The following is an 18,067-nucleotide window of genomic DNA, read 5'->3' on the forward strand; positions in this document are numbered from 1 at the left end:
TAATTTTGCAGAATTACCTGGAAGACTGATAATGGAAGAGACTGAATGTCTCTCATCAGAGATAGGCATTTTGAGACCACTTTACAAGTCTATACACTCTAGCACTTTGAAAAATCCTTAAAATAGGGAACCCCAGCCTTTCAGTGCACCTCCTCCGAGGATGCCCATACTCTCTAAGTGCGTACCTTTAAATAAAGCTTTCTCCCTGCTCAGCCTGTGTTTTGTCTCTCCTCGCTTTCCAGTGGTAAGCGTCTTTGTGTTTTTGCTATTTCATTCTGTTTCTAAGTCTTCACTTAGTCTCCGCTTTACCCCTGATAAGTAGGGAGGGGCTGCTGAGAGTTCAGATTGGCCGGCGAGTTCCGGTCCCTCCCGGGGCACCTCTGCATTTTCCTGCTCTCAGCTGCAGGCAAGGCCACCGCCCCTCATTTCCACTCTGGCGCTAATGAATTCCTTCCTTACCCACACTCTTCCGACCTGCTCGAGAATTCTCTCTCCCTCAGAGTCAAGAACCCTGCCCTGCCCGGGCCGAGGTCTCACCTGGTGCTCAGGGAGCCACCGCCCCAGACACAGCTGCCCGACAACACTTCCATGCTTAATAGTTAATTATCATTATTTGTAATAAGTTTGTTCTGATTTGACTGACTCTGCTCTAATAACAGTTGTAAAAAAATCTCATTCTTGAAGAAATCAATGAACACTTAGATTCGTACCCTCACTGGAAATTTTCTAAGTATGAAAGTTCAACTTATAATACATAAATATGTAAAACAAAATGTATGAGTGTGAAAATGTATGATGAATTGTGTAAGTGGATAAAATGAATAAAATATCTGCAGAGCACATAGGGAAGTAAAGGGATATGTAAAAGGAGAAAATCAAAGACTTTCAATCTTCAAATATCCTACAAACAAAAAGTACGATAGAACTCGATCAGAAATATCAGTTCAAAGAGCAAAAACAAATTTTCTGTTAGAGAAAAAATTGTTTTTTCAAATGGATTATTTGGCGTATAGATTTCCTGTGGTGTTTCCTCAGCATTTGTCAACCAAATCTCCATAGAGATACCCTGCAGTCGGGGCATCTGCAGCTGGTTGCCATATCTTTGCAGAGGAAAGCAGGAAGGTGCCAACGTGAAGGTGCGCAGGGCCTGGGGTGCTCTGTGAGGTCACAGGCCAAGAGGATTTGAGTGGGAAAGACTGTAAGATTCTTTCATGCATCTGATGTGTAGACACTTACAACCCTGAGGGCCTTAGGTGTACAAGAGTCATGACAGGCTAGATGAATTTTTAAAACTTCCAGTGTGTTGAAAATATGAATGTTTAAAAACTACTTGGTTTACTCTGATGCCACATTACCACCACCATTAAGGATGGAACACATCAACGTGACTGAGGTGGAGGCTCTGCTTAGGAAGGAAAGCTCCACGTGCTGCTAAGAAGTGGCTCAGCGCTGGGCATCAGAGGACCCCACACCTAGTGGCGCAACCCGCTTTGGGCCTTGGTGACAGGCTGAGCAGAATAAGCTTCCTCCACCTGCCCATCTCCTAATTCGCTACCTGGTTCCTGATGTTAAAGGAAAGAGACTTTGCTACAGCTATTTACGTCACTGCCACCTCACCCAGGGGCCATCCAGGGAGGCCACTGAGCATGGCGGTGTGTCTGTAGGGACAGTAGTGGGGAATTTTCCCATCATCCATACTTCACTGATCGCCAGCACACCAGAGTGGCACCATCCGGAAATGATGTCAGGCAGCAATGCACTTAACCAGCTGCAGTAGGTCAGGGTGGGAAGGCTGGCGCCGCTTAGTGCATCAGACTCATTAAGGTGCTTTTTAATTAAAACCACATGCTGCTCTTTGGGAGGGGCTGTTTCACCCAGTTAAAAATGATGAGATGTTTATTTAACTGCTCAGTCAATGAAGTGTTTGCTGAGTTTACCTTTAGGCAGCTCACAGGATGCCCCACGGGCCCACAGCGCTCAGCACATGTGTGCCCTCAGCCCGCTCCGTGGGCCCAGGACCAGAGGGGCAGTCCTCCTGGGGCCTTGAGATTCTTGTGCCCAATCGGCTTCAGCACATCACTGCTCCTCTGTTACTTTTGGATTAATGGCCACATTGGAACAATGTTCATAAAGCTGACAAAAATAAATGGACAGACACATTTCTGGAGGGCAGTTTTATGAGGAGACAGGTGTCTGCTCCGAGTTGCCATGACCTATCTGAACATGAGCTCTGTTCCCAGCACCTGGCACTAGAGGCTCTGATATTCTGCATTCTGAAGAGGAAGGCAATTCTGAACTCCCAGCTGGAAGACAGTTTGGATACAAAGCCTGACATTGATGCTGAGAGGCTCAGCAGTATGTTTCCTCGTGACTGATGGGATGCAGGGCTGGAAATGCACGCCCTCCTGGAAAAGAGGCATGGTGACCTGTCCCGGGGGAGATGTTTTCAAGCTAGTAGGATAAAACTGCTAGGGGTGGCCTCCACTCGAGCAGTGACACGTCCCTTTCACACTTCCTCTACAGTGAGGGGCGTTCAGACTAGGAAGGTGCTGCTTTGCGTGAGATGTGAGGATCAGGATCGTCTCCAGCCACCTGAAGATGCCTAGTGCCCTGAGAGGCTCTGCCCTGGAAGACGTTCACCTCATCATTTGCCTGCCCCCGGGCTAAGCCAGTCAGTGTGGACGGCCTGGAAAAGCCACAAGGGTGGGGTGGGCATGCTGCAACCTTAGATGGGTGCCCACTTAACTTCCCCAAAGCTCTGAAATCTTACGGACTCTGTGCTTTGTGTCCATGTATGTTCTGCAAGGTGTCACATAAAGAAGCCAGTATTAGGATAACCTAGAAGAAATGGACAATTGTCTAGAAAAATAAAACCTTCCAAGAGTGACTCAGGAACAAACAGAAAATCTGAACAGACCAATTACCAGCAATGAAATTGAACTGATAATCAAAAAACTACCTAAGAACAAAACTGCTGGACCAGATGGCTTCACTGCTGAATTTTACCAAACATTTAGAGAAGACCTAATATCCACCCTCCTTAAATTTTCCAAAGAGTGGAAAAGGAGGGAATACTTCTAACCTCATTCTCTGAGGCCAGCATCACTCTAATACCAAAACCAGGCAAAGACACTACAAAAAAATAAAATTACAGACCAATATCCCTGATGCACATAGATGCAAAAATACTCAACAAAATATTGGCAAACCGAATTAAAAAAATACATCAAAAAGATCATCATGATCAAGTAGGATTTATGCCAGGCATGCAAGGATGGCACAACATTCGAAAATCCATCAGCATCATCCACCACATCAACACAAAGGAGGACAACAATCACATGATCATCTCAATAGATGCTAAACAACATTTGAAAAAAATTCAACATTCATCATGGTAAAAACTCTCAACAAAATGGGTATAAAGGGCAAGTACCTCAACATAATAAAGGCCATATATGACAAACCCACAACCAACAAATTTAACAGCAAAAAGCTGAAAGTTTTTCCTTTAAGATCAGGAACAAGACAGGGATGCCCACTCTCCCCACTGTTACTCAACATAGTACTGGAGGTCCTAGCCACGGCAATCAGACAAAACAAAGAAATAAATGGCATCCAGATTGGTAAGGAAGAAGTTAAACTGTCACTGTTAGCAGATGACATGATATTGTACATAAAAAACCCTAAAGAATCCACCCCAAAACTACTAGAATTAATAACTGACTTCAGCAAAGCTGCAGGATACAAAATTAATACACAGAAATCTGTTGCATTCCTATATACTTATGATGAACTAATAGAAAGAGAAATCAGGAAAACAATTCCATTTACAATTGCATCAAAAAGAATAAAATACCTAGAAATAAACCTAACCAAGGAGGTGAAAGACCTATATCCTGAAAACTACAAGACACTCATGAGAGAAATTAAAGAAGATACCAATAAATGGAAATCTATCCCATGTTCATGGATAGGAAGAAATAATATTGTCAAAATGGCCATCCTGCCTAAAGCAATCTACAGATTCAATGCAATCCCTATCAAAAAACCAGCAGCATTTTTCAATGAACTAGAATAAATACTTTTAAAATTCATATGGAACCACAAAAGACACTGAATAGGCAAAGCAATCCTGAGAAGGAAGGATAAAGCTGGGGGGATAATGTTCCCCAACTTCAAGCTCTACTACAAAGCCACAGTAATCAAGACAATTTGGTACTGGCACAAGAACAGACCCATAGACCAATAGAACAGAATAGAGAGCCCAGATACAAACCCACAAGTATATGGTCAACTAATATATCATAAAGGAGCCATGGATATACAATGGGGAAATGACAGCCTGTTCAACAACTGGTGTTGGCAAAACATGGAAGGGAATGAAACTGGATTATTGCATAACTCCATACACAAAAGTAAACTTGAAATGGATCAAAAACCTGAATGTAACTCATGAAACCGTAAAATTCATAGAAGAAAACATAGGCAAAAATCTCTTAAATATAAACATGAGCAACTTTTTCCTGAACATACCCCCAAGGCAAGGAAAACAAAAACAAAAATGAACAAATGGGACTACATAAACTAAAAAGCTTCCGTACGGTAAAGGACACCATCAGTAGAACAAAAAGGCATCCTACAGTATAGGAGAATATATTCATAAACAACCTATCAGATAAGAGGTTAGCATCCAAAATATATAAAGAGCTCACTCGCCTCAACACCCAAAATGCAAATAACCTGATTAAAAAATGGGCCGAGTATCTGAATAGACACTTTCTCAAAGAAGAATTTCAGATGGCCAACAGGCACACGAAAAGGTGCTCCACATCATTAATTCTCAGGGAAATGCAAATTAAAACCACAATGATATATCACCTCACACCATTTAAGATGGCCAACATCCAAAAGACAGGGAACAGCAAATGCTGGCAAGGATGCGGAGAAACATCCACACTGCTGGTGGGAATGTAAATTAGTTCAACCATTGTGGAAAGTAATATTGAGGTTCATCAAAAAACTAGAAATACTGTTTGACCCAGTAATTCCACTCCTAGGAATTACCTAGGAAGAAAACAATATCCCTGATTCAGAAAGACATATGCACCCCTATGTTTATCCAGCACTATTCACAATAGCCAAGAAATGGAAGCAACCTAAGTGTCCATCAGCAGATGAATGGATAAAGAAGATGTGGTACATATACACAATGGAATATTATTCAGCCATAAAAAGAAAACAAATCCTACCATTTGCAACAACATGGATGGAGCTAGAGGGTGTTATGCTCAGTGAAATAAGCCAGGCAGAGAAAGAAGGTACCAAATGATTTCCCTCATTTGTGGAGTATAACAATGAAGCAAAACTGAAGGAATAAAACAGCAGCAGAATCAGAGACTCTAAGAAGGGACTAGTGGTTACCAAAGGGGAGGGTGGGTGGGTGGGGAGGGAGAAGGGGATTAAAGGGTATTATGATTAGCACACACAAACTTCATATTTAGGAAGCCAACACTTTTTTACAAGGACAAATGCAGCAAGCAGGCACACTGTGACAAGGACATGGGCTCATGGGAGGGCCTGAGTGCCAGCGTAGGTCGAGGCCTAAGGAACAACTGGGGTGCAATGCTGGCTTCCTCAAAGCAGAGCCTGTAGCACTGGTCATAAAACACACAGAAGTCCAAATGAGGTTGTAAAGTCCTTCGGCCCTCTGTCATCAAATACTTCAAAATGATAAAGCTCAGGCAACTAGGAAAATCTCAAAGGGAAAGCCCACTTTCAAAGCTGCACCCTACATGTGGCTCACATCTGTCACACCTGTGCAATAAAAGAGTAGAAATGAGTGAGGTTTTTAGATTTATAGAATTTTAAGAGTTCAATTCCAAATAACATTTGGCTTAAAGGTGTAGCCATAGCCAACATCCAGGCATTACTTAGGTGTATAATGTTGCAGAGTAGCCATCACAGGTAAAAACCAACATAATAAAAAAACAGCAGAAAACCTCACCATGCATCCACCTTGAAATAAACCCAAAAGAAATAAAAAGCATGGCTATATTTCAGGAAAAACTAGGAGGCATAAAATGGTGGCAACAATCAATTAATCCAAGATTTAGTTTTCCAAACCTTGTGAAGAATTTTGATCACTGGTGAATCTCAAACAGAAACCCTAGCTTCCCATGATGACAAGCATTCCCATCATAACCAAAATACAAGACGCGGTCGAACCTGACAAAAATGCAGAGCCGAGTACCTTCCCTCATTTGACCCCAGGTATGAAAACAAGGGTAGGTGTGCAGCAGGTACCGCATCAAACCTCTGGAGCTTGTAGGGACTTCAGGCCCTGGGAGCAGACCAGTAGTGTGTGCACCTGGGGAGGAGCCACAGAGGGCGTGTCCACAGGGCACACAGCCACCTGGACACAACAGACCCAGGGGTAGGGGGCTGGAGGGGTCACACCTGTGGGTCACAAGGGCTCCCGGATGTCAGAGTCACCAGCAGAGCTTTGGAAAGGTGCTGGCCACTGGGAGGGGGCACCAGGCAGGCAGGAGATGGCCAGAGAGTGACCATGGGCCTGGGGGCTGATGGAGAAAGAGGGTGGACCAGGGGGTGGGAGGCAGCAAAGACAGGCCGCCAACAGCCAGGGTGGGTGCCCTGAGGCCCTCCCCCGGGAGGCAGAGCTGGAGGCCAGGAGCTCCAGGGGAGGGACGGGGCTCAGGGGGCAGATGGGCCTTGGCAGAGCACAGAAGGGAATGTACCATTCAGGATCCCCCACCTGCCCTGTGCCAGCTGGTTCACACCATCAGCTCCTTGAAACCTGCCCAGACCTCAGGCTACAGCAGACACAGGCCACGTCCTGCTGTGCCCAGGTGCTCTCCCTCTGCCCGCTGGCACCACCTCCACTGGTGGTTCACTGCGCTGTTCCTTCTGTGTTTTGTGTTAGTCCACGACTGGAGTGACCCTGCAGTCTGTTCTTCTACTTGGAAAGCTTTTTGTAATAAGGAGGGTGCTGCCAGGATCTAAGCTGGACCCCCACAGACTGAACCCTCAGCCTCCCAGATGTGTTAACACCTTGACATGCAATCCACATTCCCCAGCAGCTCCAGTCTGCGTGAAGGTGCTCAAAGCCTCCCAACCCTGCCAGGGCACCTGACAACCTCCCCCTGGGTGTTTTCCCTGGGCCTTCCTCCCAGCCCCGGCGGCTATGTTCATGCTCCAGGCGGTCCACCTGCAGTGTGTGAGCCTGACCTGCCCTCCGTGGCCTGGAGGGACCCGTGCCCCCGGACTGCCATCCTTCCTGGAGTGAAGCCTTCCCAGAACGCCACCCCAGGGCTCCGGCCCAACCCCTTCCAGCACGGCTCTGCAGCGCTTTCCTCACAGCCCCTGTCATCACCTTCAATTGCTTATCTCCACCTCTGTCCCCACCCCTTGCCTGGGAAGTGCCGACCAGGAGGAGGCCGTGTGGCAGGCGGAATGGGGCAGCCCCAGGTGGCCATGGGCGAGTGTCCGTGTCCCGGTGGGGGCGCCGTGACATGAAGGAGGGGAATGGGGAGCCCAGAGGCAGAAGCATGCCCTGCTGGTCACTCTTCTTCGTGGTGGCATCTGATCATGTCTGAAGCCAACCCACACGAGAAGAGAAGGAAATCCAGAAACAGTACCTGTTGTTGCAAGCCCCTGTGATCAGCCTGTGTTTGTTCGCCAGGCAAGTGTCTGGGCATTTCGGGGGCAGCCTGTGCGGCAGGCATCCGGACATACTTGCCACTGAGTTCAGTAGGTCTTCTGATAAAACATCTGAGGGAAAAATACTGGAGTGTAAACACTCTGCTCATGATAACAAATCTACTGATAGGGCGAATCTCCTCGTGTTGTCTCAGGTGTGGCTCCGGCATCTGAGCCACCTGTCGGCCACCCCATTAAATCACTTGTTCTCCCATGATTCCCCTTCAGCTCCCTTATTCCTGGGAATGTGGGTTTTTTACATTTATTTTTGCTTTGTGATCTTTCAGAAAGTGGCTCTGGGAGCGCTGAGCCGCCGAGCTCGGCCATGCCAGAGCTGTCAGCAGTCTCACCCGGGGTGCCCCTGGCATCGTTTGCCCCAGCGGCTGCCTGGTGTCATCGCCCCAACAACCTGCCTCGGTCAGCCTGCGAAAGCTCTCATGTGCCCACTTTCTTCCGTCATACTGAGTTTAGTTTTCCTTCTTGCAGAGCCTTCTAGATTAGGCCACCTGAAAACAGTCTCTTATTTTTTGCCAGTCCTGTTCCCATTTATTCAGCAAATGAAAGCAAGGACAGCTTTCTTATCTGTCAGTAGAAGGACTCATGGGCCACTTCTCCCAGACGGCTTGCATGATCAAAAGGGATAACGGCATAAAACTGACTGACTAGACCCAGCGAGGCTGAGATAGCCACTGAAGGAATGCATTCCGTTTGCAAGTTGGAGAGAAACAAAACCAGTCTCGTCGTAATGGACGCTCACTGGGCAATTCTGAATGACTGTGTGACGGCTAAACCGCCCAGGCATCACCCATCATCCGGCCGGCGGAGCTCAGGTGTTCCTGAAACAGATGAGGACAGGAGGGGCCCCAGCACAAGGGTAACAGATCAGAAGAACCATGTGCTCACAGCCACACGGGTGCATGAAATGGGTGCTGGGACAGCGGGAGGGGGCACCAACGTTCAGCTGTGGAGACTGCTCGGGGCTGAACTGGTAGGGAATCGTTTACTGGTAGGGAATTGTTTTCGCCTGGGCACTCGCACATTCTGAATCTCCTAGATTGGCTATGTTGACAACAGAAATAATAGAAAACGGCTTAAATTATGTTTCCTCAATCACACGTCACAGCCTGGGCCACACCCATCAGCGTGACCTCCCTAAACACCCACATCCGAAGGCTGGCGATGGCCGGTGCACTCCTGTAGCCTGCAACACCCCTCCTGGGGAGGCTTACACCCAGACAGGGCTTGCACCAGCCGTCCTTGGAAACAAAACTATTTCAAAGGAACCTTTGGTTGCCACACAGTCCATTAAATTTAACTGTTAAGCTCAGTGTCTGAGAATTCTGGATAATCTTCATTTAGCTGAGTCTGTCTTATTCTAAAGACTGAGCAAATTAGCAGTGAACTAGTCTACAGCTAGTTAGGGGGAAGGACTCAGAGGCCAAGTAGCTCAGAACATCACACTGAAAACATCTGGAGAAGTTAAAACAAGAGCCCCGTTTCCCGGTTCCCTGCAGCAGGGTTCTGAATGTGCCTTGTGCTGGCTGTGGACACCTCGGTATCTGACACCCTTAAGTGCTTTGATCTAATGCAACTGACCCCTTGGGTTCCCTTTGTTCTGCCGATATCCTGAGTGCAAGACCAGGTCAGCATCCCCTCTCAGATGGGCACCCTGGCACCTCTCTCCAAGGCCTCCCGAGTCCCTGAGGCAAAGGCTGCCCCGTGGGAGGCTGGGCCTGTGGTCCTTGCTCCTGGCAGGCTGCCCAGGTCTTCCCCAGGTCGGCAGGAAGGCCATGGATAAACGAGACCATTTCACACAGTACAGCTGGACACTTAGATTGCAGAGCCAGCTCTCCAAATGCATCTTGCTTAGTAGAGAAGCTCTCATTTCCCAGACTCTCAAAAACAGAACATCACCAGGCCGACCAGCATTTACAGAACCACCTCTCTATCCTGTGAATGAGCAGCCACCCCTCCCTGCCATCCCCAAACGCCTGACAGCCGACACCCTGGGGCTCACCAGTGAGCAGCCGGGATTGCTTGCGTCTTGGGGAAGCTCTTGTCATTGTCTGCACGGATGCTTCCATGATCTCCGCTCGGGAGATCGCTCCGCTCGTGGGCTCAGGGAGTTTGGAAAGAGACAGAAGCTGTGATGGGGAAATTACTTCCCTTCGGTTGAGGAATCTGCAGCACAAAGAGGAGATCCAAGCTCAATTCTTTTCATGGTTGGTGTTTTCATCGTTAATTACTATAAATTAGGCAGACGTTTACTGAGTGCCTACCGGGTAGCAGGCACTGTGGGTGGTCAGGGATGGGGCTTCCACAGCCCTGTGGGTGGGGTGGCAGGCCTCAGCAAAGGGCCAGAATGCAAACACAGAGTGCCCATCAATGCGGATGACGGAGAGAATGGCCACTGTGGCCGCCACACGCCCTTTGTGCTTCCCTGTCTGAACTCCTACAGTTCTCCTAGCAACTGCGAAAGATAAACCTTGTCCCCCAGATTCAGTGAGGCTTCGTTTGGGTTCTGGCAGATTAGCCAAGGCCCTGAGAGCCTGCAGCCCTGCTGAGGTCCCAGAGCTGTGCATGACGTGCCGAGGCCAACCCGGCTGGAAACCTGCTCTTCCCACTCCAACCGGAGACTCCACTTCCCGCACAGTAGAACATGGCAGCAGAACTGTTTGAGGGGAGACCCGAAGCCACAGGTAGAGAGTGCACCTGGGAAGTCTGACACGCAGGCCTCCTCCTGGGCTGGTGGCCTTATGGTCCCCACCACTGGCAATGCAGGGCCCAGGGAGGGACAGGACACAGGTGGCCGTGGCAGCCAGACCACCATCCCCTGGGCGCATCACTGAGGCACCAGAACCCAGCCTGGGACCCAACTCGAATACTAAGCTTGGAACCGTCAGGGTCCAGGTAGAACTGGGAGCCAGCACGGATGCCCCCAGCCCACCCCAGTGCTCAGATCTGTGGTCCACACCGGTGCCCTGGGGAAAACGATCTGACTGCACTTTTGGTGGCTCTGCTGGCTGTGACCAAGGGACCATTTGTACTTTGTTAACAACCATAAATCTAAGTGCTCACTGGGTGGAGCAGTGCGGCAGGTGCGCTCACACACATTCCTGCCACCTCTCTTTCCTCCCCAGGGCCTCAGGAGGTGTGCAGCATGAGCATGTGCGTTTCAGGTGGGAGTCGAGTCACTGAAAGCTACATAGCACCAGGGTGATGGCTAGCGAGTGACGGAGGCAACACTGAGGTGTGAAGGCCATGCACGCAACATGCACATAGGCAATAAGCTGATGTGCATACATACAAATGTGCTCTGTGCATGTCTGCATGTGGTTGCAGGGCTTCCCACACCCACTTCAGTCAGAGCTCTTCCATGTTCATGCACTGTTTCCAAGTTGCATTTTGATTGATGAAACGGAGGCTGAAGTGGGTGTGTGCATGTGCATGCATGCGGGCACACACACACGTTATGTTTGTGGGTGTCAGGGGTCAGGCTGGCAGTGGCTGGCAGTGGGCCTGGAATCTGATAGGTAAGGTCTTACCATCACCCCATCTATCTATTAAATGGGGATTGATTGTCCTGGATCACAAGTTTGAGAGATGGAGTGAACTGACACAAGTTAAGTGCCCTTAGACAGACACACACTGAGCAGGAAATGAGTCACATTCAGTGCGGTGCTGTTTACAATATTTCCATAGGATCCATAGATTCTGTCAGGTATTGTGTGTATCTGAAACAACTTCATACATCTGTCAATGTGGTGAATGCCATTTTTCCCTCAGGGATGCAGAGTCCTAAACCCTGACCCAATCAGAGTTATTGTTTACATTCCGATGAGGAAGCTCAGACTCCTGGGTGAGGGAGTGGTGGGTTCTGGATCTGCCCTCACTCAGTTCTTTTGGTCATAAATTCAGTTTCTAACCACCATGCCGCTCCTAAATTAGCTAATAACACGAGATTCTCAAAGGTCACTCAAGAACGAAAAAGCACGTACCCCACACACGCAGGCTGTGTTCTGGTCCCACAACAGGCTGATGACGACTGAGGGTCTCGCTGCGGGGTGTGTATCCTGTGCAGCCTGAGCAGCCCTACAGGGACACCTTTGCTGCTGGCCACCCACCCTCCTCAGCCACATAACAGAGGCCAGCTCGCCCAGGTCATGGCACAGGTTTGTGGCAGGTGTAAGCTGGGCTGCACGGTTCCTGCCAGCCGGTTCCCGAGTGGTTTAGCCATGGGTCAGCTACCCACCTTGGTGCCCACGCCAGGCAGGGGCAGCCACGTGACCCAACTTCCAAATGTGAGTGCCATGCTAAAGAGTGACAGGTGGGTGCTCACACAGGGGCCCAGGGGGCTCAGGTCCTGGGTCTTGGGCTCCAGTCCTCATGGCCCGTCTGCACCCCAACAGCTGCCCTGTTCCTACTGCTTCCCAGAGGCGGTGCCACCATCACTGAGGGGCAAAGACTTAGTTTAGCCACAGCACTGACCTTGGACATTGTTATTTAGGAAAGTCTTTTCTTTTTCAGCTATAAAACAACTACATTTGTTGTGAGGTTAAAAATACTTCATTATTAAAATTTTTACTCAAAGCTGGTTCTTTATTAGCTACTCAGTGGTGATATTTTTTGATGACCTGTAGCGTTCCCATCCCCAAATTAAGTGCCCTGTTCCTGTACCTGTCTCTGCAGAGGGAATGTGAACTTCCAGTCAGGCGGGGACACTTTCAACTCCTCTCGTGTCCCCAGCATCTAGCACACAGCTTTGTATGGCAGGAAATGGTATTTCCTACATAAATAAATAGTTTAAGCAGGCACAAGGCATTATTTAAGAGTTACCAAAAACAAATCTTTCCGATGTAGTGAGCCCCATGGACGTGGCCCCCATAGCCGCCTTCGGGATGCCAGTGCTGATTCCCAAGGGGCCCTGCACCCTGCAGGACCCATTGGGAGGGTGGCGGCGGGCACCCGTGCAGTGCGCCCAGTCCCAGTTCTCTGCAGATAACCGAGTACTGCCCCAGGCATGCCAAACAAGCACGCCCTCGCCAAATACTGTTTTCTTTCTCCCATTGGTCAGGTTTTCAGAAAATAAGTACAAATTAATTTACAGCCCACGTGGGCAGTAGGGGGTTCTTCTGGCTGGAATCGTAGAAACATGGACTGTGGCGACAGCCTCGCCATGTTTTGTGCCTGGAGAACTTGTATTCGTGAACTTCCAAAAAATTAAGCTTGCAAGGCCCAAACCTGCTGTTTGTTTCGTTTGTTACCCCCCCATGAGGCCATGATGCCCTAAATACTTATGTTGGTTACATATTTAAAATTAAGCTGTTTCCTAATTATTACAGAATGGTGGCAGACTGACCCCCGCGCCGCCGGCCCCGGGGATGGGCAGCCGCGTGTCGAGGCCGCACCCGGTGCCCATGTCCCACCCGCCCCGGGCCTCCGAGCTGCGCCGCTGTGCTCGGCTCCGTGTTCTGGGGGAGGATCCGAGGCTCAGCACTGGCCCTTTCAGTTCCCTGCACGTGGTCCTGGAAAGTGGCTCACGTGAGTTCCCCTGACGTGTATGGTGGAGTCACGGGGCCAATTTTGGAGGTAACCTTGGAAATTAAAATAGGCGAGTAGGCAGAGACCCCCAAGGACGCAGCTGGTGCTGGGGGCAGGCGGTCTGTCCCCCCGCGCCCTCCCCGGGCCGTACCTTCTCCCCGCGCCGTGGGGGCCGTTGTCCATCAGGAGCCGGCCCTGCTCCGGGGCGCTGGCCGCGCGCGGCTCCTCCGTCTGTCCTGCGGGGCGAGACACCACAGCCGATCACCGCTGGCCCCGGGCCTGTCGCCCTGACCTCCCCACCGAGCGCGGCTGGGTGCACGGTGACTGCGGCCGGGGGCGCTTAGACGGCCGAGCTGGGCGTCCGTGCGGCCTGTTTCCGCGCGTCAAGGTGGGTGTCAGCGGCTCCTGGCAGACCTGCCGCGGGCAAGAGGAGGCAGGGGGCCCAGTGCCGCCCTCACCTCGTGCAAGGTCAGCTCGGCCGCGCACCTCTCACCGGCCCAAACCACCTCACGATTCTGGGTACTTCAGTCACATGAACCAATGCCTCTCACCTGTGTGCCCATCTCCTCTACTGCCTGTGAAGTCGTGCATTTAACAAAAGGGGAAACTCACACATCAGCAGTTTCCAGCGGCAGGACTCCTGTTTTATTTACTTCATGCTTGAAATGTTTAAGAAATCCCATGTGCTGAGCGCCTGTGCCCTCTCACAGTGGTGCAGCATCAGCGGGCAGGGGCTGTGGGAGGCGGTCGAGTGGCAAGGTGGAGCCCCAGGGTGGTATCCGTGCCCCGATCAGAGGGATCCCACAGCCCCCTCCAGGTGAGGACACGCGGGAAGACGCCTTCTGTGAGGGGGGAAGCGGTCCCAGCAGAGGCCGGGTGGGCCGGGCATCGCCCCGCAGAGGGGGACAGGCCGCGGCCTCCAGTGCCCACCACGTCCAGGCGCACAGCCAGCCCTCCAGGCTGTTTTGCCAGTGCCTGCCCGGTGGCCTGACCCCCGACACGCCCATGCCTTACAGCAAAGTCACGGAAAGCCCCGTGGATGGTCCTGGGACCCGCGGAGAGGGTGGGCCTCCCTCCACTGGAGCTGCGCCTCTGCAGGGGCCCTGAACGAGGGCCAGCTCTATGTCACATGCTGGGGCACAGGAGCGCCGCCAGGACCCGGAACCCCAGGGAGCTCTGAGCAGGGCACCCGTGTGACCCTCACGTGATGACCCATCATGCTCACCCCGCAGCTGCCTCCCAGTTCAGCCCCCAGTTCCACATCTGAAGTCAGCCAGCTGCCCCCACTTGACCCTGGAGCCGCAGCGGGCGTCCTAGGCGTGTGTGGCCAGCGGTGGTGGCAGGGGCTCTATGGGGCGACCCCGCCTTTGGCACCCTGACACCTGACGGCTGTGGGACTGGGAAATCGCCCAGCCTGGCCCCTCCTCCCACCTGTGGTCGTGGTTGCCCGAGGCTTGTTCTGGGATGGAAGAGGCTGTGGGTGACATGTGGGGCAGGGGCCTGACATCGAGGTCCTGCAAGTCAGAGCTGTGCGCTGTCCAGAAGCTCTGTGTCTCCCCCTTCTGGCACCATGGTCCCCATCCCCCTGCTCTTCACTTTCTGCCACCCCCTTCACCCACCCTCCTGTGGGGAACCCCACACTGCCCACTTGGGCGCATTCTTTCCTTGCAAATATCTATCCTCACCTTGGACCCACTCCTGAAGTTCACAATGGCTGGCTCTCCTGTCCCCATAAAAGTCGGTGGCCCAAGAATTCATCTGGCCAAGACCCCAGAAGAAGCTGTGGGGTTTCCTTTCCTGCCTCTCACCTGTGTACCCATCTCCTCTACTGCCTGTGAAAATCACCTGTCCTGGCCCTCACCACCATGAAGCCCGCCTGCCGTTCCCGGCCACCTTCCCCCCTGGCCTCAGCGTGCTGCCTGCAGTGACCTGTTGCTAAGACAGGCTGCTCAGGCTTGGGCCTTTCCTACAGCACCTGGCAGACCCCTGCCGTGGACATGGCGCCCCCCACAGTCTGGCCATGAGCCCCCTGGGTACCCAGCACCCTGTGCCCCACACCTGGGCACCCCCACTCCTGCTCTGCGAGGTCCTGATGCCCCGGCTCTTCACCTGCCAGGGAGTGTCTCACTCCTTTATCAGCATCAAGGAGTGTCAGACGGCTGTGCGCTTCTCTAGGGCCAGAGGACGCTCCACTGCTTCGGTCTCCCGAGATGCCGGGATCGGTGACCGTTCCTCCAGGTGCGGAGCAATACTTTAAAAACGAAGAGAGCCTAAGGAAGAGTCTCACCCACCACGCTCTCCTTGCCATCAGCATATCTTACCATTGATTGATACTAGTGTCTTGTAATTTAAGCGTAATTGATCACTTGGCTTATTTTCCAGTCTCTTATTATGAACTATTTTATTGAATTTTTAAAGTTAGTGTCACAGCCTTGCAGATTATTTTTTTCTTCAAGTTTTATATACAAAATAGATTTTTGTGTTGAAAAGTCCACCCCGTATAGTTCTCCTGTGTGGCAGCCTCAGAGCTCTGCCGGGGCTGGGCAGAGGCAGCTGCTGCTTTCTTCCTTGTGCACGAGCACGAGGCTGGCCCTCCCCGTGGCCCGCCCATCTTCTCTCTCCTGAGGTCCTTCTGCTGCGGCCTGAGCCTGCCTGGGACGGGGGCGTCCAAGCAGCGGCCAGTTGCACCGTCACAGCTGCAGGGATGCTGAGCCCAGCCCAGCCTCTCCTCTGCAGATCTGAGCCCCGGGTCTAGAGATGGATGTGTCCTCCTGCAGATGTGGCTCCTGCTCCCAAAGGGGTGCCTCCAAAAGGTCCCCCCAGGCATGCACACGTCACGTGCAAGCCAGGTGGGAGCCGTTATGCAGAAAACGCTGCATTTCAGAAAGAAGGAAGTCACCTATTTCCAAAGAGCGTTTACTTGTAAACCAGGACACGGAGCTCTTCCTCCTCAGGAACCTCCGTACACCAGCTCCTGAGGAGTTTGGCCCCGGACTGACTCCGAGGGCCTGGCTTTGCTCAGAGCTCCGTTCAGTGTGCTGAAGCCCAGTGAACTGGATCAAAGTTTGCCGACACCCCGTCTTACATGAATCCCCCCGAGGCTGGCTTCCCGACCTCCCAGGCTGCGGGCGCCGTCTCTGCCTCTGCTCTTTGCGCCCTAGCCCTTGAATGGCAGCGACAGGTAGAAACATTTGCCATGAAGACAATCGGACACAAATCTCGACTGTGCAGACACTGAAGTGCATCCCATCCTTGTGGTGACTAGTACACTTGGTTTCCATGAGGAACAAGTCAGGGTGTTAGAGAAGGTCCTTACCTCATTTTTCTCTTAGACCCACAATGGTCATGCATGTATTTTTTAGCAAAAATTAAATCTTTTTCACTGTCATTTTTATTACAGAATTTTCAGGTTCCCGAGGAAGCTGGATCCCTCTTGGGATCCTGCCCTCGAGTGTTCACTGGGCTGGAAGCTCTCCCGTGCTGCCCAGGACACCATGTGCCAGGCCTTGCGTACGACACTTGAACATTCCTGTGAGTCATTCCGGCCGTGAAAGCTGCCGTGCGTGTCCAGGGCTGGGGGATGGTCCTGAGCGGTCGTCAGCCACACTCCGATGTGAGAGTCTGTGGCCTCTGGGACCAAGATCACACTTACAGCCTGGCTGAGGCCTCGGGGCCTCTGCTTCCTGAGCTGGACATGGGGCAGGCGCCCTGGGGTGAGTGGCCCCACCGTGGGGCTGAGGAGTACGGCTTGCAGGCGCCACTTGTGCCCGGCCTGGCCCCGGGGCTCTGGACAGTGAGGGAGCACCCCAGTCTGTGAGTGACCAGAGCCACGCCGCACATTGAGTGGGGCCGTCACTTCACTTTGGCTGTGGTGGAATGTGTCTGATAAAAATGTGCTTCCAGGTAAGTGTACCAGGGAGTGACTATTTTGTTTCAAAGCTCCTGTTGGCTTATTGTCACCTGGAATAACTAAGGAATGTAAAGCTGAAACGGCGTGAGATGTATAGTATTTTCCAAATATGTAATTTATAAGGCAAGTAAGAAGCCAGCTCCACAATATTCTAATCAGAAATAAAACAGCCTCCCAAGAGCATTTTTATCAGACGCTGTGTCATGCATGATTCTACCTTTACTGAAAGTTTAAGCAAAAACAAAAAAATCGAACCTCTCTGTGACGGGAGACAATCAAACATCGCTCTGGCAAAGCTGCAGGTGCCACATTTCCTGCTGTTTTTTTAAAAACACATGATTTCTAAAGGTTAAAGATAATTTTACATTCTGTTGGATTTCTGTCATAACCCCTACGTGACTTCTGTTGTTACCATGGCTTTATAGCACAAGGGCCTCAATAAATATGACATAAACGGGCAGATCCATGCACCAGCATTGCTGAACACCTATCACGTGCCAAGTGCCAGGATGACTGATGTCCCGTGTGGGGAGATGGAACCACTCTTTCTTGTCCTTTAAAATGTGAATCTGTGTTTATTCTTTCTGGTATTGCCCAAGCACACCACAGTCCATGCTCTAACCGGAATATCTCAAAAATAAAAACTGACAGATAATTTTCCAGTTTCCTCTATTGCACAGATGCTGAAAGGGAGGAAGCCCAGCCACAACACAGCTAGTAATGGCCGGGGACAGGTGCAGAGCCGCCCCGCTGACCTGAGAGCTGGCCTCCTGTGTCCTGGCAGCCTGACCTGGTGGCGGCTTTCCGGATCAGGGTCTGGGGAGGACTTTGGGGCAAACTTTAATATGGTCACAAAGACCCAGTAGTCAGTAAAATTGGAAGGCTTGGGGCTCCCAG

General features: G+C 51.2%; 1 protein-coding gene and 1 long non-coding RNA gene across 5 annotated transcripts in view; one reads left to right on the forward strand and one right to left on the reverse strand.

Annotated features, from left to right (window-relative positions):
- TPO (thyroid peroxidase) overlaps positions 1-18,067 on the reverse strand; it is a 47,191-nt gene that overhangs the window by 27,551 nt on the left and 1,573 nt on the right. For all 3 annotated transcript variants that reach the window (XM_073217375.1, XM_073217368.1, XM_073217376.1), the window contains 3 exons: positions 13,412-13,496; positions 9,737-9,900; positions 7,659-7,791 (listed from right to left, as the gene is read on the reverse strand). In XM_073217375.1, the coding sequence (XP_073073476.1) occupies positions 7,659-7,791; positions 9,737-9,900; positions 13,412-13,496 (382 nt within the window). The remainder of the gene's footprint in view (positions 1-7,658; positions 7,792-9,736; positions 9,901-13,411; positions 13,497-18,067) is intronic.
- Positions 1-18,067, forward strand: part of LOC140844542 (uncharacterized) — a 33,755-nt gene that overhangs the window by 4,867 nt on the left and 10,821 nt on the right. The gene's annotated exons all lie outside the window — the stretch shown is intronic.

Source organism: Manis javanica, chromosome 1, assembly GCF_040802235.1.
Source record: "Manis javanica isolate MJ-LG chromosome 1, MJ_LKY, whole genome shotgun sequence".
Classification (NCBI taxonomy): domain Eukaryota; kingdom Metazoa; phylum Chordata; class Mammalia; order Pholidota; family Manidae; genus Manis; species Manis javanica.